We start from the raw sequence: 23,067 nt of genomic DNA, 5'->3' as shown, positions 1-23,067 counted from the left end.
ATTAGGACGACAATGGTGGATTGGTGTTTGTTGTAGTTAGGTAGTTATTAGGATTAGTTTAGGATAGTTTAGAGTTAATTAGGTTTAATTAGGTTAATTAAGGGGTTAATTAGATTAATTAGAGGTTAATTACTAACGGCGTTAGACTTCCGTTAAGTTCAGGGGCATTTGGTGCAAATAAGTTTAAATAGGGGTATATTATGTATTTTGAAACACGCAGGTGTATTTGGTGCATTATATGAAACCTCGAGGGTATTTCATGAAAAAACCGTTAAAAATATTATTAGTCAAAGTTGTGCATTGACAAGCGTGTCCGATCAAAACAGGTCGAGTATTAAGGGACGGAGGGATTACTTATTAATATTCCACCGGCAATGACCCGTATGTGTAATGTGTTATGTCACTTTTGCACATTTAAGCTCAATAATTGATCCTGTCAAATGCAATTTACTAATATACCCAACATGATGCTAATACATAAGAGAGCATAGGGATTACAAAGTTACAAACGCATTTCTCCTTAGCAAAGTAGTTCAATGTATAGGTAGTAGTACTCCGTAGGTATCAGAAATTTGCATATACAAAGTACGGAGTATTTATCTATTTTCTCGTGTAGACTTTTTTTTATTTTTTCGTGGGGAATGTACCTTAGACTAACATGGCGTACCTTAGACTAACAACTAGTCCAAGATCCTGCTAGATTCATAACACCTACAACTTATGCTCGTGGCTAGAATGGAGCCATGGTTAAATATCTGTATTGTTAGGGAGTTATTCGAGTATAGGTTGTTCTCCTTCAAACTCGGATATCACAATCAGCGAATCAGTCCTATCAAAGTTGAGAGGTTCTGATTTCGGATTTGGATTTATAACCTGCAGTTATAATAAAATCATGAATGGAATTTATGAAATTTCTTTTAGCCAAGTTTGTCTAGCAAATCAGAAGTTATATCAATACCTTTTTGTTGTTTTTCACATAACCGATGGCAACTTCTCGCCTTAAACACGCTCTTTCAGACAGCTCGTTGAATGATGGGGTTTCACCCTCTTTCATGTACAAGGCAATATCCTGCAAAGAAGTTACCAAAAGATGAATGTTGAAGTTCCAGGCAGATGAATCAATATGACCTAGAAAAACTGCTACAAGTATACTTTAGAATAACCTAAAGCCAAAGCTGAGGCCATCTTGAGCTTAAGTAACTATAAAGACTAGTCCTAAACAAAAAGTTTATTACCCTTAATTTCATCTTTTCCTGAAGTCTAAATACATCTCTTTTATGCATTCCCAATTATGATAACAACAATAACACAGAGTTCAAACAAATATTAAAAAATTTATGTATATCCCTGTCCATAATTAGAAGTCAAGTTGTTTCAATCTCCCAAAACACCTTTGATGACAGTAACTTAAATATAAGGGTGTATCTTGCTATTCATTCCAAATAAAGGGATCTGTATTTCTTGATATTGGAACCTGTGCAGTAAATGCTTCTTTTTGTTTTCTATCAAGAAGATGGAACACAAGTTGCCAAATCAAAATCCAATTATTTCACTGTACTTATATCTTTCTTCAAGTATTATGTACTTATATGCACCAGTAGCCGAACAAAATTTACCCAGAAACTTGTCCCAGAAACTTGTCCAGTTGAATTAGAATTTGATCATTGTAACTTGTGGGTTCTTTTTTTTCTGGTGCAAATTTTAAGTGCCCATTAATATTGCATCTCACATTAAATGGTTAGCAACTTGTGCAATTGTCCCATTGCTTGTGTTAAAATGGTGGTACATTTAATTAAGAAGTAATAAAGGGAGTTAAAATTTTGGACAACAGGAAAAGAGATATCAGGATTTCAGGACTAGGGTTGTGGACCTTAATATATATTTCGTCACCGTCAGCATCCAAAATGTCTTTCCATACTCCATTCAATTCGCTATTCTCTGCAACTGAGAACACAAATTGTTTATCTTGAATTAATATTGTAACAAATGAGTTCAACACATCAAATACACAAGCAGTTGACGAGGAAAGAGAGCAAACCATGAGCAGTAACAAGACTCATCAGTTCCTCGGCTGCAATATAAGTCAGTGATGGTTTTATTCTTGTTACCTGAAGATGCTTAAACAAATAAGACAAGTTTGAAAATGCAGAATCATTTTTTAAAAATTAAGTTCTGCAATATGAGGGATTACTTGTTTGCCAAGTTTTGAGTCAACTATCTCAGCAACAAGATTGTGCACCTGTGAGCAACACAGGAAAAATCAGATAAAAAAGGATGTCACTTCATTCATATTAAAAATAATGTAGATAAGTTTGGTGCCTATCCTAATGTTGAAGGACTTGAAATCTGAGTAACGAGAGATAAGAGAAAGACAATTGGGAAATTCTACATGGTGACCTCGTGTTTAAAAAAATATTGAGATATTCAAAGGTTCACCTTCACTCCAAGTTTATGACAAAGGTTCTCAGCCAAGAGAAGAGCAAATACAGAGTGCTTGTCTGCCCTGGATGGATCTGAAGCAAACAAAATAAACATAAGGACCAAAGCTCGCCGCATTTGATTACTAAATGACAATAGATTCTCACCTCCAATTATCAACTCTTTATCTGAGATTACAACAACTGAGAATGGGATCTCTTCACCCTTTTTCAAAGAAGTTTGGCTTCTCATTATGGCCTCCTTTAATGTATCATGATCCATTGGGTTTCCTACCTATGGAATAAGCAGCGAAGTGTATAAGTAAGAAAAACAATGCAGTATTACAGCAAACGGATTTTTCTGTTGAGAGTCAAAGGATTACCATGTGGGAAATTTGTATGTGTTCAAGGTGTAGACCAGCAAGGGCGCTGTTCCTCTCCTCTAAAGGTACATGAGATAATATTTCCTACAGTTGAGAAAAAAAATTAGATGAGGATACAAGTTCCAAACCTACGCATAGATCATCATATCTGTAACTTTTAGCCTCTCATATTCAATAGAAAACTAGTGTGTGGCTCGGGCGATGCCCCGATTGCTACATTGAATAGTTAAAATTTTAGATTTTTCTTGAGCAAAATATTTGATAAGATACATGTATAGCATTAAGTGAAAGCATTCATCAAGTTCGTCAACTACACAAACACACTAAGTCATTTATCATGAGAAATAATTTTTCAATTGCATCATCTTACAATTTGTATAATTTGTTTTCTAGTGGAAATAAGTGATTCAAAATTAACAAACACCGACATATGCAGTCATGCAAGGCATTTTTGTAGTTGATGCTTATGAGACTTATGACATCATGTTTATTCATGGTTGTCCTAATTCTTTAATTATTATTATTTTTTCCAAAATAGTCAATAGAAAATAAAAAGTCACATAAAAATTTAGTTGTTGTAAACTTCATGTTAACATTCATTTATAAATTAATGTGAAGAGATAAACCACAAATGGTTGTTGGTTAAGATGGTAATGAGAGTTATCCTCCACACTTGAGGTCTAGAGTTCGAACCTCATTGTACGTATTGATTTTTGGTTGTCCATGATATGACATATCATTTGGTGAATGGATGATGTGGCGCAAAAGGAAGAGTACTACGTACCACATAGACATTTTTCTCAACGCCTTTTAATATATTAGTATAGATTTTGAGGATATTAAGGTCCAACGACCATTATATCTGCATTTTAGGCTATGATTTATAATCACTATATTCTATATGTAGATTCCTGCACCAAGACATCAACAGTCTAAGTTCATGAGTCCTCAATAGTGAAATATATCATGCCTAGCTAGTAGGTAGGGAGACAGAATTTTGACAAAGCCACAACAGAACGAAATTTTATCTTGGGAGAAAAAAAAAATTGATCCAAACTCAACCTATTGTATATGGTAAGAGACAAAGGCATGTAGCCTCGGTCATTTTGTCAAGTACGTTTTCTAGCATTCCACGTCATGAGTACCATCAATTATACATAGATAAATAGAAGATTCAAGAATTTCAGCATACCATTGAACTTCCAGGTCCAAGATACGAGTCATATTCTTTAATCAGTTCTGCTATATTTGGGCGCCAACCAACCAACAGTATGTTTTCTTTTGGCCCTAGAATCCAGTCCGATGCCTGTACAAGGAAACATGAACGAGCAGTTAATCGTCTTCCACTTCCTTTTCACCTTTTTATTTTCCATATAAAGTAGTTAACCATATAAAACATACAACATACCTTAGAATGTTGTTTTGAGGGACGCCTTTTAGTATTTTCACGACGCACTTTTACTAATGCTGCCATATCTTTGTTAGACTCACCTTTCTTTCCCAAGTCTTCTTCTAGGTTTTGGATCTCCTTATTTACTTCAACATCTGAGTAGGACAGTTGCGGTTTCATCCTCCCATAAAGAGGAGCAACGAATAAAACCTTCATCATAAAAGTACACAGAGAAAATTATTTAAGTGAAATATCAAATTGTGTTGTTACAATAGCTACATCTTCCGTCCCAAATCAAGAGTTAACATTTACCAAAATATAATGTCCTAGCTTAAAAATAGCATTTTACTTTTACCACTCTTTTCTCTCTAATATTTCTCCCTCCTTGGGACCCACATCTACCCACCCGATTTATTTATCTCTTAATTGTACAAAATAATACCTAATCATGCTCATGAAAATTACATCAGATCTATGCAAAATTACTGGTGGTGGAATAAAGAGTATAGCACTAACAGAACTATACTGCCAAGATCTCCAAGTTAGTTTGCAACAGACATCTACGTTGTTTCTCTGTGTATTACATCCATACTTAGTCTACTGTTTAATTACTCCTACAAACAACTACTCCGTAGATAACTTCAGTTCACGAGTCTATTTGAAATGATTCTGATTCATTTTCTTAATGCTGTTTACGGCTCAATGGCTGAAAGTGTTGAATATTTGGAATTTTGGATCCATTGAGTTTAACAGAAATCTTCTGTAAGCCTAGAGTCACCTACCCCTTAACCGCCAATGCAAACAATAGCAAATATGTTTAGCACTTCAATTCTAACATACTTTGTCTGTTTCATTCAAAACCTCCTCGTCATTTGGATGGAAGATTACTGTCCCACTTCGGTATAGACCACAAACAACCACCTGAAAGAGACAGTCGGAAAAAGTTAGCCAATAATCTCAATGGAACATGTGGACCAGTTACTAGAAAATTGTTATTTAAACTTCCACGTTGCACCTTGAAAACAATTACCTCTTGTAGACCACGTCTCAATTGCCTGTACTTCATTCCAGCTAGGCTGGGGAAATCACAAAGATTAAATACATTTTCTGCAATGAAGGACAACCAAAAAAATGTCAGTGACTTTTTATTGACAGGATGTTAGTGACTTGGATAAGGGGCAACTCAAGGAACTGGGCGTCAATTTCAGCATCAGCACAGTATTAGAATTACTAATATTAGCTTTGTACAGAAAACTAACAAGCAGCTACCGGATGAAATCTGATGTTTAGATAGAACATCTGGACTGACAGATAGCATGCACCAATATTTAGGTTAGCTGACCAGCCCTGGGTGGACACAAAAGAGAGTACTAGATACTCAAACAGAAAAAAGAAAACCAGATGTCTACTAAATGGAAATGCAACATTTGACACGAAAACCTTTGAACTTGTGCTTTGTGAAAAGAAAAGAGACTCAACTTGCAATGATGAATGAACTATGACACAAAAAAGTTTAAAAGAACTTCGTAAGTTCATAATCTAGAGCAAGACACGTCAAAATAATATCAGTGTTCTACAATACTTTTGTAATTCAGCAAGTGTCGGTAGATCTTGATCAGCCCCTTTTGTCGAGAGCACTGAACAAACAATTTGGAAGAAACATTTTCAACTGGCTCTATTTTGAGTCCTGATATTGACTTCAGCAACTCGCAAGTACTTGAATTAGAAACCTGCAATTAGTACGAAAGATGGAATATGAATGTAAGCAATTTGAAAATCTAGGTTCAGTTTAACACAAATTAAAAGAAATATACTTTGTAACAATCAATTTTAATGTACTTTGCCAGAGTTCTATGAAATAATACCTCGACAATCGTAGGTACAGATGCCATTTCTGCAATCGGCTGCAATGCCAGCGCCGATAAAAACGCATCCGTATCGACTTCATACCTGATTAAAAGAGAAGACGGTCAAACAGTCTTATCTAGAAAAAGTCTATCATGCAAATTGTCAGAGCATACTTTACTCAGGGTATCATGCGCTGTCACTGAATATTCAGTGAAACATGCAAAATTAAAAAACTTATCCGAGTGAAGCTTTTAGCTCATTGGTATTAAACTCACTTTTTCCTATCAGAGAAGTTAACACTTTAATTATAGGTCATTGGTAAGGGAGTCTAGTCCAACTGTCCAAGTTTACAAAAATGTGCAGTTCAATAAATGACACTTGGTCAGGGAAAATGGCCTGTGGTTTAATCTAGCAAGGTGGTAGAAACAGAAAGAGCCCAGGACTCCCAACTGATAACTCACTCCATTGATTTATCATCAGCCCAGTTCCTGGGCCTAATCTTGGATCAGCTAATAAAAGGCCGAGAACCACAAATGATCTTAGAAAGGCACGTTTCAAGAAAATTGTGTTTTGTTGTGGTATCACCAAAAAAATTCCAAATAGCCACTAAGTAATCTTTTGACAGGCAAATTTCATACTGTAAGCTATTCCAAAATTAGAAACTTGACTACAAGGTGTATGCAAATTTCTTTTAAAAGTGTCAAACGAGCACATCAAACTTTTGTCCATATCACATGCTTAGTTTTAAAAAGCGCGCTTTTTTGCGCTTAAAGCTCGGAAGCTCAGAAGCTCACAGCAAAACGCTTCTGCCAGCCGAAGCCTAGCGACATACAAGAAGCGCACGCTTCCTAGCGCTTCGGTGCTTTTGCGCTTCTTGTAGTATAGGCACATCAGACCCTTCTTTTTTATAAAAAATAAAGCCATGTGACTCTAATCTTTTTTTTTTAAAGTATCACGTGATTTCTTTTTTTTGAAAAGTGAATATTTGGGAAGTTTTTGAAAACCCTGGTGCACTTTTCTCCCGTAGCCGGATTTCTCTAGCCTTCTCGCCGGATTTCTCCCATTGGATTCTGAATTTTTCTTTCATCATTTTGATTTCTCTTTTTTTTTCTTTCAATTTTTCTTTCCATATTTTCTCCATATTTTTTTAACTTTTGAAATTTTTATTTTTTTTTCCGTGTGCGCTTCGCCTACGAAAAGCGTGCGCTTTCGCTTTGCGCTTAAGCTTAAGCTCTAGGGCCCTTATGCGCTTCAGTGCGCTTCGCGCTTTTTAAAACTAAGATCACATGTTACTCAAAATCCATATATCACTCACTTGAAAGAATTTCACTATTTGAGTACATTATCTCAAATTCTGAAGATATTCTAGAGTTCTAGAATCAGATCAAAGATAAGCGGTCTGAGGAGCCAGCATCTTGTAAATTGGGCATCTACTAAGATGATCGGAAGGAATAGGTTCCTATTACATCAGGTTTATTCATCCTTTAAATCATTAAGTCATCCACTCTACCTTTCTTCACTTTATGCTGGGTGTAGAGACACATATTTCAAATTTTCACTTCCACTCCAGAGTAATTGTCATGATAGGCTCGGTGCTCCCCAATAATCTTCTTGTGCAGAACATATTGCCTCTCTATCGAGGAATGCTCAGGTAGTCAGATTTATTAGATAAGTGCTACCAGTTGTTTTACTTTGGGATACCCCCCCCCCTGGATCTTTGGCTCGTGCTTCAAGGAGTCGTAAGGATAGATCCCTAATTGAGACTTGAGAGTCTGAAATAGGTATTCTGTAATTACACCTAATCCTTATCAAGACACGTTCATTTTTTTCTCTTGTACAGACGTACAGTATAATGCTTCTTGTGGCGCAACATGTAAACTATTCAGAAAAACAGCTGGAACTCTACTTTAATTTTCATGCACATAGTATTTGGAGGGGAATTCAAATCTACAAAAATACCAATGTTTTTAACCCATGAAGGAACTGTAAAAGCAAACACAGGCCTCCAATTAACGGCTATAGTAATTTCAAAATAAACGTATTTAGTAGACCCTCACATTTAGCATTTAGCAGACTAACAAAGCTTGCATGATGCCTACAAATAAACTCCGAAAATTATTACATACAGATTAATTAAATGGATGAAGACCAACCTATCTCCTTTTGTTGGCAAAATAATTACAGCGCGAGCCTTATTTGCTGCAGCTCTTTCAAAAGATTTTGTCAAGCTGAGGCTGCAGCTGTGACATTGTAAGCATCAAGGTAAGTTCCACAAAAAAGCTACCCAACTATGTAGTCTTTAGTCCATCAACATACAAAAAGCAGCTAAAAAATAATAAATTCATTAGATTTAGCTAGGGCGTGATTCAAAATTAACAGCATTTATGGAATTAAAATTGGAGGTCCTGAACCTAGAAAGATAAGCTGGACACAGTAAGATTGTATGATGAATGCATATTTCTTTAATTTTTGTAAGAATCATTTCCTTCTTGTTCATTCTGTCTTTTAGTGGAAAAGATCAAAGAGCAGCATACCAAACACATCATCGTAGCCTTTGAAGAAACGTTATGTTATGGATACCTATTTGACCACTATACATATTTCATTGGAACTTTTTTGTCTCATTAGGCTTTCTCTTTTTACAAAGTCACCTAAATGTGGGTCAGTCCCATAAAACACCTGCATAATTGATCTTTTCAGAGTTACCGCTCAGTGGTTTCTGTTGTGATATCAGAAAATGCAGCATGAAAACAGAAGTTTATGTGTCAACTCAAACTGACAGAATACCTAGTTAGTAGTTACAAGCCACTTTGTCATCTTTCTATACGCAGCTTCCGAGTTTTTAATTTTAACAGATTTCAAAGTCACTACAGGAACTTTAGGCTTGAGGGAGTCCTACACTGGTGGCGTGGTAGTCTAATCTATAGTTGTCCACAGTCCACACAAGGGTCTAACAAAAACAGCTGTCCACAGCCTACGCAAGTGGGTAGAACATAAAAAACGGAGAGAGTATTATACAATGAAGATACAGTAGCTAGTTTATGAAGAATAATACCTTTTTGTTAGAATGTCGATATGGCTAAGATCTTTAGCTATATTCTCAGCAATTCGTTCCATCTGCTTTCTCGGAAGATCAGAAAGGAGAAGAACTCTCTGCCTCCTGTTAAAAGCGTGCAGAAAAAAAAATCAAGTTGCCAGCTGGAAGGCACAGCGTATTGACCACTTACAAAAGCAAAAATACCTATCATGAGCAGTGCCTAAACGGATAGAAAACTCATGATACTGATTTATCTGCTTTAGTATGAAGCTTAGGTGACTATTCACTCCGCAAATGATTATATGATCAGCCTCTAAAACTTGCATTTGTGCACCCTCCCTGAGCTTTTGCATGTTATTCTGGTGACACACGATGGACATATGTCAAAGGTCAGAAATTAAAGAAAGTATTTCCAATCGTCAATTACATAGTGTAACATGCTCCCTGAGAGGGATTATGTTTTTTGAACTTACTCTGAACTGCTCTGTCATCGTGCTCAACAGGCGAGAGTAGAATAATATGCCCCATATAGCAAGCATAAAGCCAACAACTCGTTCAAAACGTGTTCTCAGCTACAGTTTCGAAGGGAAAATTTATGTTAGATGCATCAGTAGCAAAAACCTATCAAATACTCATTGATCTAGATAAGCAAAGTAGGATCACATGAATATCACAAGAAACAGAGCCAGAAAGTTCACAAGAGCATCATTTTCACACTCTTAAATGGGTTGATGAGGAAATAAGACAAGACCAGGCCTCCCAGAAGCAATCCTCCAGAGAATTTGCACTACCCTTATCGGCCCTATATTATCAATAAAATCAAATCAGTATGAAAGAGAAAATAGCAGACAATTAGTTTGCTATCCGAACAATTAAGAGACAGCCAAGATAGTGTAGCACAACTACATTCATGATATTCTTTATTTCCAATTTTCTGGAAACAGCAAATAAAGACGGGTGATTGAGTGGTAATATGTGCAAACATGAGCTTCCCTCTTCATTTAAAAAAATTGAAGAGTATAAATTGATTAGCAACTTACACAACCTAGTCAAGGGTATCACATGCGCAAGTGGATATCACAGGGTACCTGAATTTATAGAAGAGGAAACCACCAATGAAAACGAACGAGAAGCACGCCACAACAAGTACCAGAAAGAACCTGCATATTGTCCACTTCGGCTGTTTTAGCTATAGAAATATATTTACATAAATACTATTCAAAAATCAACCAAAATAATTTGAAAGAGAAACATGTAGAGACATACTCCCTCTGTCCAGAAAAGTTGGTATATAGAGCTAAATGTAGGCGTCACAGAACAAGGTCAGGGTGTTATCTCTTCACTTGTCACACCCAAAAGACTATTAACCTATGTTACCAGGACTCTTCATTTTACATACACATAGTTTTGGATTGAGACTATTGTGAATAATCAACTTGATTATAGAGAAAACTTTTTGGAAATGACATAGGAATAGCCAACAGGATGTGGCTGGTTTTGAATCAGATACAAATACATCTGTATTAAATGGACCAAATAAGTTTTAAAAAAACTTTAAGTACTTCAATACTAGATTCACTTATCATTAACAGGCCGGCGACAACATGGTGAAACCAAATTATGACATAAATTCACCATTGCCCACAGAAAAATACTCAAATATTCAATAGCATTTTGTCAAATTTGTTCTGCAGAAGTAAGAATGCTAATATGCTATTACCACATTCAGAACATAGTGACTGAATTAAGACTGTGATTCAGCCGTTTTTAAATGGAACATGCCTGGAATGACATTTGGTAGTATGATTGTCAGAACCAGAATTAAGACCGTAATTCAAGCATTTAGGACACTAATGCACTAGAAAATTAGAATCACAGAGACCAGAACAGGGTTATTACAATAAAAAATATTAAAGGCAATGAAACGAACGATAGGAAAAAAAATCACTAGCTCTAAAGACATCTGTCAAACGAAGACTAGCAATGATCCATTTCAAAGCAAGAGAATATGGTAGATTCCTTGAGCAGAAAACAAAATGAATGAAATCCATAAGATTTAATAACAGCAGCGAATCATGTCGGAACAAGATAACATGGCAGTTTGTGACTTACGTAGCTACATTTCTTTCTACTTGCATGTTGAATAGATACATCATTCGTGCAAGACTCCACTGGAGATCCCCAATTGAAGGTAAAGAAACATCCAAGTTGAGAGGTGTAGGCTTGTTTAGTGAACTAGACAAGGAAGAAAATGGCAGATTCGTGAATCCAAAATATTGCATTGGAATGGCCTGCAAGCCCTTGAGCGTTTTCAGTAACATGCTGGCCATATTCAAAGTACTCCATCCAAGAAAGATAAAGGGTGATATAGATAAAGAGCAAATTATTGTAGCTATGTGACCCTGCACATATGGAAAATAACAACCATCAAGCTGACCCCTTTTAACTAGGCTACAACCTATATATTAACTTTCTGTAGAAAGGGGAATATAAAACTTAAGACATAAATACAGAAATGAGTAAAGAAACTGTTTTGTGCCTGCAGAAGCAAAACTGAGACAAGAAGTTGCAAAATGTCTCTGGTATTCACCTTCTCATGAAAATCAATATGAAATACCCAAAAGGCTCAATAATTCGATAAGAATCATGTATCCTTTGACAGCTTGAAACATTTTGAACTAAAGGTAGAAAATCCAATCCTTCAGCGCTAACTAATGGTCAATTAAACTCCACGATCTTCCAGCCCACTTTTATCCATTCTTCGTTGTTCTTTTTACATGGCCATTAGTTAGTTGTGACCTTAAATTGTACACAGGGAGTAAGTATGTCAGAGAAGAACAGATGTCAACCTGTTATCCCATGTGATTTTTCTGAGTTATTAATATTATAGGTCTCGTTCGGGAGGGTAAAAACACTTTGGGCACAAGTGTTGGTCTGACAAAATTTTCAAAATGGTCAAAGACTTGTTTCAAAACATCTAGTAAAAGAACCAGAAAAGGGCACTAAAAGTATGAGAGACAACACTTAGACTGAGTAGATAAACAAAGAAAGAAGTACTCTGTACTACAGTACATGCCCGACATAAAAGAGCCATTAGATTCAATAATAGAGGTGAGTTAGTTCATAGTCTTTGCCTCTGCATCATGCAAACAAGAATTCCAAGATTTTCAGCACCGAGGAAGTCAAAAAAAACATGCTGTAAAATATCCCTTCCTTTTGGGCCCAAAAATAGTAAAGAATATCTTTGAGACAACTAATATTTTCATGATATGTCATCATATCCCCAAGTTTTAAAGCTTCCCAAAACAGCTCACACATCCAGAATAACTTTCCACATAATGAAAATTAACTTTGTTAGGTTAATGTGGTGAAATGATTTAACTTAAAGTGTTCTCACTTGACATTTAAAACAAAAATCATAATGGTCGAACACATAAAATAAAAAAGAATATGATACCAGGATCCCATGAAAGGTTACCACATGTGCCCTTATTCTTTCCTTACCCCACCATCGGTTGCAGATCCTCACAATAAAATTTATAGAATGGTATATTTTTTTTTTTGAGGTCATAGAATGGTATATCATATATGTCATAGAAGCCCAAATCTAAACCAAATTACGTAAAAGACAAGATATATTACCAAATTCATTTTTATTAATCAATGCACCTTAAGGTCCACATAAAGTCATTTCAAACACTAAACCATGTCCCATTATGAAGAAAGGGGAAACATTATGGAATGTGCATGTTAGAGCTCGTAACGGAAATTTGGCTTCTACTAGATAATATGAAATCGATACCTCACAAATAAATAATGTTTTGTGGATAAAACAAACAACCCTTATGAAAGAAATAATAAATGTAACGTAAGAAAAAATAAACTTTTCTTAAACTATACTTTCACAATGTGAAATAGTATTGAATTCTACGTTACAACATAGAGAATTTATAAGAGTTTAGATGCTAAGAAATGAATAGAGGATACCTCTTATTTCTTATATAGATGCTAAGAAATGAATAGAGGATAAAGAATTTCTCATATAGATGCTAAGAAATGAATAAGAGGACAATGACTGCCTACGTACCCCTTAACCGGAGTCAAACCAATCGTAGTTCCATTAATTCTTCCATGTAGTGCTTAACTTGAGATAATGTTTCGCCATTCCAAACAATGTTGGAACTTGCTTCCTGACACAACTTTGGTAACATATCTGCGGGGTTCTCATTTGTATGCACCTTCACAAGAGAAATACTACATTCCTCTATGACATCTCGAACAAAATGGCATCTCACATCTATATATTTGGTACGAGCATGATGAACCTGATTTTTAGCCAAATGAATTGCACTTTGGCTATCGCAAATCAGATTCACACATTCCTGCTTCAACCCCAAATCATCTAGAAGTCCCCACAACCACAATGCTTCCTTGACTGCTTCTGCCATAGCCATGTACTCGACCTCTGTCGTAGATAGAGCCATCGTAGCTTGTAACATTGATCGTCAACTAACTGGAGCACCATGTATTTTAAACACATAACCAGTAGTAGATCGCCGTTTATCCAGATCACCGGCATAATCAGAATCAACAAAATCCATTTACTTGACATGTATCTCCACCAAAGCACAAATTTGTGTCAACAGTACCCTTTAAGTACCTTAAAACCCATTTCACAGCTTCCCAATGTGCCTTTCCCGGATTCGCCAAAAATCTACTGACAACACTAACCGCTTGTGAAATATATGGACGTGTACACACCATGGCGTATATTAAACTGCCAACTACACTAGCATAAGGTACATTAGCCATGTATGCCTTATCTTCCGTTGTAGTGGGAGATTGTTTACCAGGTAGTCTAAAATCTGGTGCCAATGGAGTTACCACTGTCTTAGAATCTTTCATCACAAACCTTTCAATAACCCGCTCAATGTAGCCTTTTTGGCTCAAGAACAATTTTCGGTTTGATCTCTCTCTTCTAATCTCCATAACCAATATTTTCTTTGCATCGCCCCAATCTTTTGTCTCAAACTCTTCACCAAGTTGAGCTTTTAAAATATTTATCTCCACCTTGCTTTTTGAAGCAATAAGCATGTCGTCCACCTACAATAAAAGATAAATATAATCATCTCCACAAAGTTTACGAATGTATACACAACAATCATAATTACTTCTAGATAAACCCTTGCTTTAACATAAAGGAATCAAATCACTTGTACCATTTTCGAGTAGATTGCTTCAATCCATAAAGTGATTTCCTCAGGCGACATACCTGACTCTCTTTACCCTCAACCTTGTATCCCTCAGGTTGATACATATAGATTTCCTCATCCAAATCACCGTGTAAGAAGGTTGTCTTCACATCAAGTTGTTCCAGCTCAAAATCACCATAAGCAACAACACTTAATAGCACCAGAATAGAAGTGTGTTTTACCACCGCAGAAAATATCTCATTGCTATCAATACCCTCTTTCTGTGCAAATCCTTTGGCCACTAGCCTAACCTTAAATCTTATACCATCGGTCTTGGAATGATCCTCTTTTCTTTTATACACCCACTTACAACCAATAGCAGTCTTTCCCACGGGCAATGGGACTACCTCCCATGTCTTATTTTTAATCATCTCTTCCTCCATAGCAACCAACCAACTCTCTCTATCCTTGTCTTTGATAGCTTGTTTGAAGGTGATCAGCTCAACATCCTCCACCGAGAGTACATATTCTACCAAGTTAACCTGCTCCTAATCCCTCGGAGGTTTGTCCAAACTTCTGAACTGATTTATAATTTCTCTTTGGTCTAGTGGTTGCCAAAGATTCCTGCTATTATTGTTGTAACACATGTACATTTACCCGCTGAATCTCCTCATGATCAAGCTCATCCTCCTCATCCTTTTGATTAACACCAGGATGCTCCACCTGAATAGGAATAGATTATGGTTGGCCTCTGGATTCTATCTACACTACTTGAGTATTTGAAATTGTCCCAACATCACAATCCTTTGGCACTATAGCTTTAAGCGAAGCTACCATGGATCTTTTATCAAAGATCACATCCCTGCTAATTACAAATTTAGATTTCTCTACGCTCCAAAGACGATAGCCATTAACGCCTTTGGGATACGCGTTCTTGGCTATTTCATCAAGATTGTTATTCTTTACATGATAATAAGTTGTGGACCCAAAGACTCTAAGTCTCTTGTAATCTGCATGTTCCCCTGACCACGCCCTATAAGGTGTGTCTCCATCTAAATAAGAATGTTGTGAGCGATTCATTATATAACAAATTGTAGCAACCGACTCTGCCCACCATTCTTTGCCTAACCCAGAATTAGAGTGCATACACCTAGCCTTCTCAAGTCTTTCTGCGACTCCATTCTGTTGTGTCTCTGACTGTCAAGTGTCTCACAATGCCTTCCTGATCACAAAACTCCTTGAAAGCTCTCTCTATGTACTCCATACCATTAAGCGTATAGTTTTTAGCTTTTTACCCGTTTTGTTCTCAACCATTCATCTCCACCGCTTGAAAATGTTGAATACCTCATTTTTATGCTTGAGGAAATAAATCCAAGCATATCTAGAATAATCATCAACAAATGTAACAAACTACCTAGAACCATCCTTGGAAGAAACTTTAGCCGGACCTCAAACATCTGTATGCACATAGTCTAACAGCCCTCTGATTTTGTGCTTGCTTGTAGAGAACTTCACCCTGTGTGTTTTTCCATACACACAATGTTAACAAAATTTCATTTGTGGTTTCTTCATGTTCTTCGAACAAACCTTGTCCACTAAGCAATGATAGACCTTTTTCCGATATACGCCTAAGGCGCATGTGTCATATCCTATTGCATTATGTTTGGTCTTTACTTCCAATTATTTCAACTGCTAAATAACCTGTAACTGCTGTCCCCAAAAGAGGGTAAAGATTGTCGTGACGAATCCCCTTCATCACTACCAAGGAAGGAAGAACCACGAACAGCTTTTAATACTCCATTTTTAAGGACTATTTTGCAACCATTTTTCTCTAATAACCCAAGAGAAATAAGGTTTTTTCCCAAATCTGGGATGTGTCTCACATCCTTCAAGGTTATTATTGTTCCATAATCCATCTTGACTCGGATAGTACCTAATCTGACAGTCTTGCAAGCATGGTCATATCCCATCAAAACTGTGCCACCGACCAAGCTTTGAAAAGTTGTAAACCACTTTCTGTTTGAGCACATATGGTGTGATGCTCCTGAATCAAGCATCCACTTACCAGATATTTTAGTGTATTGTTCTGAAACAGAGTAACAATAATCTTCCTCATCATTTGAGAAAAAACTAGCGTCTTGTTTTTCTTGTTGTTTTCCTCTGGAGTTGTTGTTGTCCGTCCTCTTGAACGTAACCCTCTTATTTGGCAATTTGCCTTAAAATGTACAAACTCACCACATTTGAAACATGGTCTTTTCGCAAGAGGTCTAGACTTTGATCTAGACTTTCCTCCCTTGCCTCTTCCTCTTTGATTGGTCCTTCCTCTAGTTGTAAACAATCCCTGAGCTTGTTCCCTGTATTCTCCTCCACTGCTAGACATCATCCCACTTGTGCCAACCTTTCCAAAGATCATCCGCTAAAAGTGATGTTCTAGTTTCATCCATGGTTAGAGTATCGCCCATAAGCGTCAATGTTTGAAATAGATTTTCATAGGACTTTGGTAATGAAAATAATAGCATGAGCGCTTGGTCTTCCTCATATATCTTCACATTTATATCCTTTAAGCCTGATATAATCCTATCAAACTTATTGATATACTCCTGAATTGAGGCGCCTTCTTCCATCTTGCATGTATACAATTTGGATTTTAGATAGATCCTGTTTGTTGGAGTTTTCGTCATGAAATTTGTCTCTAACTTTGTCCACACGCCAGCATTTGTTGCTTCTTCATTTACCAAGAATGCAACATCCCTCTCAAGGCACAAGATTATGGTTGCTCATGCTTCAAGATCTAACTCTTTTCAATCCTCAATTCCTCATCCTTCATATCTCTGGGTTTTTGTTCTTTTCACGCTAGCGCTTTGTGCAGCTTTTGTGAAATTAGCAAATTTTACATTTGCATCCTCCAATAGGAAAAACCATTTTTCCCATTGAATTTTTCAATTTCATATTTCCCAGCTTTTAACGTTCCACTAGTACAAGCCATTATAAATATTTTTCAAAATAAAATATTTAACCACTTAATATTTTGACATTGGCTCTTATACCAATTGTTAGAGCTCGCAACGGAAATTTGGCTTCTACTAGATAATATAAAATCGATATCTCACAAATAAATAATGTTTTTGAAAGAAATAATAAACGTAACGTAAGAAAAAATAAAATTTTCTTAAACTAAACTTTTATGATATGAAATTGTATTGAATTCTACGTTACAACATAGAGAATTTATAAGAGTTCAGATGCTAGGAAATGAATAGAGAATAATGAATTTCTCATATACCTCCTATTTCACTGGTGGTTTAATTATTGTTCTATTTTAACCACCTTAAATCTCTATTTACCTTTTAATTGTGATTTCTATTATGACCTCTTCTAAACTAGGAGTAACAACCATAACATTATTTCCTTACTTGTATGATACCATGTAGGAAAAAACAGGAATTTGCTAATTTCTAATCTTTAACGATAAAAATAATAATAAGCTCAATATGAGGAGGAGAAAGAATATGTAAACAAATATATTCAATTAATTGATAGCTACAATGTATTACATTTATAGAGTTTCGACAATCTAAATATGATTCCTAAGAACTTTCTTATTCTACCATTTCTCCTTATAATAGTATTATTTAATTTAAGTTTGTTATTTACAACACGCCCCGTCAAAGTTAAATTATTCTTACTTACTAGTGTAAGGAGTAACTCCAAGTAAACCCTTGAATTTTTCAAACAATTCATCCTTGAGTGGTTTTGTCATCATATCCGCAACATTATTTCCTTACAACATAGAGAATTTATAACAGTTTAGATGCTAAGAAAAGAATAGAGGATAATGAATTTCTCATATACCTCCTATTTCACGGGTGGTTAAATTGTTATTCTATTTTAACCACCTTAAGTCTCTCTTCACCTTTTAATTGTGATTTCTATTATTAACTCCTCTAAACTAACAACCACAACATTATTTCCTTACTTGTCTACAGTGCAAAAAATATATCAAAGTATCACACAATCAGTACAGTATCAACATGAGTTTTCCAATCTGAAAAGGTACAAAAGATGATGGATTTAGATGTAAGTTTTGACATGAAATTTTTTAGGAAAGATTTCATACACACTTACCTTCAAAAGACCTTTGAGCTCCAATCTTTTACGTGTACCTTTCTCTTTTCCTCCGAAATTTGAAAACGAAACTAGTTTCTCCGCATCGTTACTCGTAGCATAGGTCACACACTTCCCTAAGAAAAGATATTGGTTATTCTAAAATAAAATAAGAAAGTACCAAGACTCGGAATTTCTAAGATACTAAGCACTAAAAGCATATGAAATTGTTTTATAGACATGTTATCCTGTGCACATGAATGATGACATGATGTCCCATAGACCATATCAGATTCCTAATTCTGCATGTTATCGCCTTAAACTTACAAATCAATAAGCAATACTTTAATAGTATGAGCTTTGTCAATTTACACTCTAAAATTTTTCAAAATAACAACAAAATGCATTCAGCTGTTATTAACATCTCAAACATGACTTGGTTGTTGAAGAGGAACAACAACTCAATTCTACAGAGATCCCTTCCTAGCATCTAGACCATAGGATACAACCTTCGGAAAGTAAAAGCCTCACAGGAAATTCTTAGCTATAATGCTTCAATTTGACAAGTAGTCCATAGAAATAAAAGCAACGAATGAGAAACTTACTACTCTTAAAAAAGAGCATAAGAATGCATTAAATCCACTTCAATGGGTACCTAATGTGCAAGTTCACTTTGTTCTTCTGTTAGTCACACTCATACTCTTAGTTTTTCCTTATAACTCTGTCGCGCACATTGTATTCTTTTGATTATTCGAATGGGCATGAATAAATTATTGGTCGATTCACCAGTAGCTTGTAGAGAAAAAAGAGAGAATGTAAGGCTTAAGAAATTGAAAGATGCTTATGTAGTTATATATGCATCAAGAATGGAACTAATCATTTCTTATAGTGCCATTTTACAAACTTACATTGTTCTCTTCACCTGATATTTGTTGAACCGGAATAATTTTACTGGCTAAAACTGAATTTTTACTAATTTAAATTGTTGTTTTTTACTGATTGAATTCTTTTTACTAAATACTTCACTTATTTAAGTTGAAGAGAACAGGGCCTTAGGTTTCTGAGTCAGAATTTAGCCCATCTTTGGTGTCATGTGGCAGGGGTATACAACATGGTTGGCACAACCTTTCTCCAACATCATGGACTCCTGGCCTACAACCAATATATACATTCCCCATTCAAAAAATCCTCTTTACAAAATGAACAAAAAAAAGGAAAAGGTGAAAAAATAGAGAAGGCTTTTTTAAAACACCAGCGAAGCATCAAGGTCTTACTATTCACCAAAAGCAATTAAAATAAGTAAATTGACTAACAATTTGACTAATTTCCCAATGCAGTAGAGCTTTAATAACTCAATTAGGCCTTTATTTCAGATGCATATGCTAAATTATCTTTTTGCAATTGAACATTTTATACATATAACTATGTAAGTGATATAACAGCCCCTTACCCTGCTAACTCTAGGAAAATTTCTCATTTGAGAAATCGAGCCACTAGCATGGCATGGTATAGTAGATTGACTTCTGTGTAAGTAATGTAACAGTACGTAGCTTAGTTAAAAAATGACATACAATTAAAGCTCACCTCTATGGTGTATTTTATTATTTGACAATAGAGATGAACCTTCCAACCAAAGATTCTGCCTACAAAATGTACTCCTGCAGAATATCGTTGAAGTTAGTTTTTGAAACCACCGCATAGTGCAGGAATTTAAATCATGCTAGGCCATAAGGGACATAAGGGACATAAGTTCGAACAAGTTTCAAAGTCCTAACTAGAAATACCTGTTAAAGTTCTTGAAATTTGTATATATCCACACACACACACACACATTTCCTTATTCAGCATTTTATACAGAAATCTGAAGCAATACTACTCCATTATATCAACACAACAGCTGAACCCAACCAACCAATTGCACTCAAGCAACAGTTAAATTCTTTTGTCTTCGCAAATTGTGCTATCCACTGAACATGCATAATAAAATAACGCAATGCCTCACAACTCACAAGTAAAAAACAACATCCAAAAATAATAAATGACAAATTCTGACATAGAAACCCATCATCACTAAGCAGAAAACCACATTCTCTAATTCATGTACCGTGCTTTTAGAAAATTTATAAACTGGTGATTCTGATCTGAATCGCTAAACCGTGCGTGCCATAAGAGATCATTCTCCAAACTGGATAGAGCTGAGCTCGTGGGTTGTTAAAGTAGTTTCTTCCCAAAATTTTGACCCGCAGCAAAGCACCAGCGAGCTATCAAATTTCCTCGAACTATTATGGATTTTTACAATCTTTCACCCAAAGAAATCTAACAAGGCGTCCCCACTTTTTTCCAGTTCCAAATTCAGCTCTCCTACAGAACAAGGATTAAAATAGAGGTACTAAAGGCAGAATTTACTACTTTCAAATCACATTTTTTGTTGTAGGAGGAGAGGTGGGAGTTGATAAGCTTTGTCCTTCGACTTTGTCACAAGACTTCTCTCTATTTTGTGGAAGTTAGAACATTGCTTATGTGAGTATATGTTCTCGGTCATGCTTTCTGGTGGATACAGGCTGATCACCATCAGTCCGTCACCTCCCTTAATCACATATTTTTGGACCCTTCCTGAGATTTCTATGTCACATAACATGTGATTGGCACACATTTATTTTCACCATTCTTTTCTCTCACTATTGTAGATGAAGTAACTACAAGTCCTTTCAAGCTGCAAAAGTTTTCTCACTCTCTAATCATAATCTTTAAGAGGAGCAAAGCAATTTGATACAAAGTACTACTTTGGTGTCGTTTTGTTGATCATAGAAAGAAGCACTTCCTAGGAAAAAAAACTTTTTCCATGTATAAGCATTTCATAGGAAGCAGGAGATGTTGTTTGGTTAAACATTCTCTTAAACATAGGAAGTAATTCCCATGGGGAAGGTTCCACTTACCTATGGCGACTTAGGTAAGCAACTTCCTCCATTTTGTAGGAAGTAAAACTTCCTAAGAAGTGCGACTTCCATGTATTTCGTATTTGTCAATCAAACAAGATGACAATCTTCCACTTCCTAGAAAGTCATACTTTCCCTGATTTTTCAGGTCAACCAAACATCACTTTAGTCGTTACTCCTCCGTCCCTTAATACAAGCACCGTTTTGACTGGACACGCTTACCAGTGCACAACTTTGACCATCAATATCTTTAACTATATATTATAAAAACTTATAAAAATATTAATATTTTGAAAATATATGTTAAGCCGGCAATATATTACGGAGTATATACTAACCTTTGTTTTCATATACTAGAAATAAAATAGAGTCAAAGTGAATTATGTGAATAGTGCAAAAAGTCAAAACGGTGCGAATATTAAGGGACGGAGGGAGACTAGTTAACTTCCTTGATTATTCTAAAAAGTCAACAAACACAATCTCTCTGAAACAGAATATCAATTCTTAATTAGCTTTCCCATCTCTAGAAAAAATAACTATTGGATGTCAACTAGCTTGATAGGTTAAATTCCTGCGTCTGTTATCCAAGACTCCGGATCAAATCCCGTCAACATCATTGCCCTCCACGGCTCTCTCTACGCCCAAAAAAAACACTACTCCGAAGTCTCCGATACCGAAGAAGCACTAGAAATTCCAAGCTAATCTCCTTGATTGAATATAAGCGACTGACAATTACATAATAAAATCCAAAAAAATATACAGTAAAAAGTGACTGAATATACCATTTACAAAAAGTATGATTCGACTGTATATTTATTTCCTGAAATTTCGATAAAATACAATTTGCAAAAATATCCACAATCGGAAATATTGAGCATTGTTAGTTGAAAGCTACAATCTCAAAGCACATGAACAATCCAAAATCCAGAAAATAAAGACGCCAAACATCCTTCAATCTCAAAGCACATAAATCATTCTCACAATGTACAAACCTTAAAAATCACTAACGAAAAACAAAGGAGAACAGGAAGAACAAACCTAGAAGAAGGGCATAGAAATCGCCGTCGTAACTTGGCGGTACTCCACCGAGGTGCACCAGTGAAACGGCGAGAAGATAAACTAGGAGTCGCCGGTAAAACAACCGCCGCCGGAAGGAACGACGTCGTAGCGTGGCCCATTTGAGTGAGAAAACGGAGGATGAAGAGCGATAAGGTGGAGAAATCAAAGTAGCGATGTGTGAGTATGAGTATGAGCTCTGAAAAGTTGTAGTACCAGTGTGATCAGAAGAGACGAAATTAGAATGGTCTATTTTGACATTTCTATTAGTGTGTCAACGTCGTTTATGGGAAGATCAATATTTTTACGGAGTAGTTATGAAAGTTCCAAAGTGTACAAAAATCAAGTACTACGAAGTCCTTTTCGCTTGGGGCTTAGTGGAAATGTGGTACTAACTTTTGTAAATTGTCTATTTCTAGCCTTGTTGGCTAGTCTTTGCCACTTCTTGTGAAAAGATAAATGCTTTTTATATATCACATACTCATGTAGTTAGTAGTTACATAATTTGTGTACGTGGTTATCACATTCTTTTTAGGGGTTTTGCCTGCGTGTTAAAAGTGTCTAGCCCGTAAAGGCGTAAATTCGGACCGAATTAATTTCGAAGAAGTTTCGGTTTGAAAAGGCTCTTCGTATTACCTTATTAATAATAAAAATATTTTATCATATTTTTGGGGGTTTTGCCTGAGTATATGAATATCTTCTTG

General features: G+C 35.8%; 1 protein-coding gene across 1 annotated transcript; it reads right to left on the bottom strand.

The window, feature by feature from the left end:
- Window positions 1-404: 404 nt before the first annotated feature.
- LOC110792802 (putative ion channel POLLUX-like 2) lies at window positions 405-22,641 on the bottom strand. The gene is made up of 24 exons (XM_021997625.2): window positions 22,346-22,641; window positions 19,956-20,029; window positions 18,393-18,508; window positions 11,188-11,477; window positions 10,164-10,235; window positions 9,793-9,877; window positions 9,549-9,647; window positions 9,280-9,434; window positions 9,094-9,198; window positions 8,192-8,278; window positions 6,056-6,140; window positions 5,773-5,920; window positions 5,221-5,297; window positions 5,031-5,111; window positions 4,209-4,400; window positions 3,993-4,106; window positions 2,801-2,884; window positions 2,586-2,712; window positions 2,437-2,513; window positions 2,192-2,239; window positions 2,039-2,108; window positions 1,871-1,944; window positions 959-1,069; window positions 405-873 (listed from the first exon to the last, which is right to left on the bottom strand). Exons 1-24 carry the CDS (start codon window positions 22,483-22,485, stop codon window positions 772-774), a joined length of 2,613 nt encoding a protein of 870 aa, XP_021853317.2. The 5' UTR covers window positions 22,486-22,641; the 3' UTR covers window positions 405-771.
- Between the last annotated feature and the right edge of the window lie 426 nt (window positions 22,642-23,067).

The sequence above is a fragment of the Spinacia oleracea genome, chromosome 4, assembly GCF_020520425.1.
Source record: "Spinacia oleracea cultivar Varoflay chromosome 4, BTI_SOV_V1, whole genome shotgun sequence".
NCBI lineage: Eukaryota > Viridiplantae > Streptophyta > Magnoliopsida > Caryophyllales > Amaranthaceae > Spinacia > Spinacia oleracea.
This window is presented reverse-complemented; position numbering and strand designations above follow the sequence as displayed.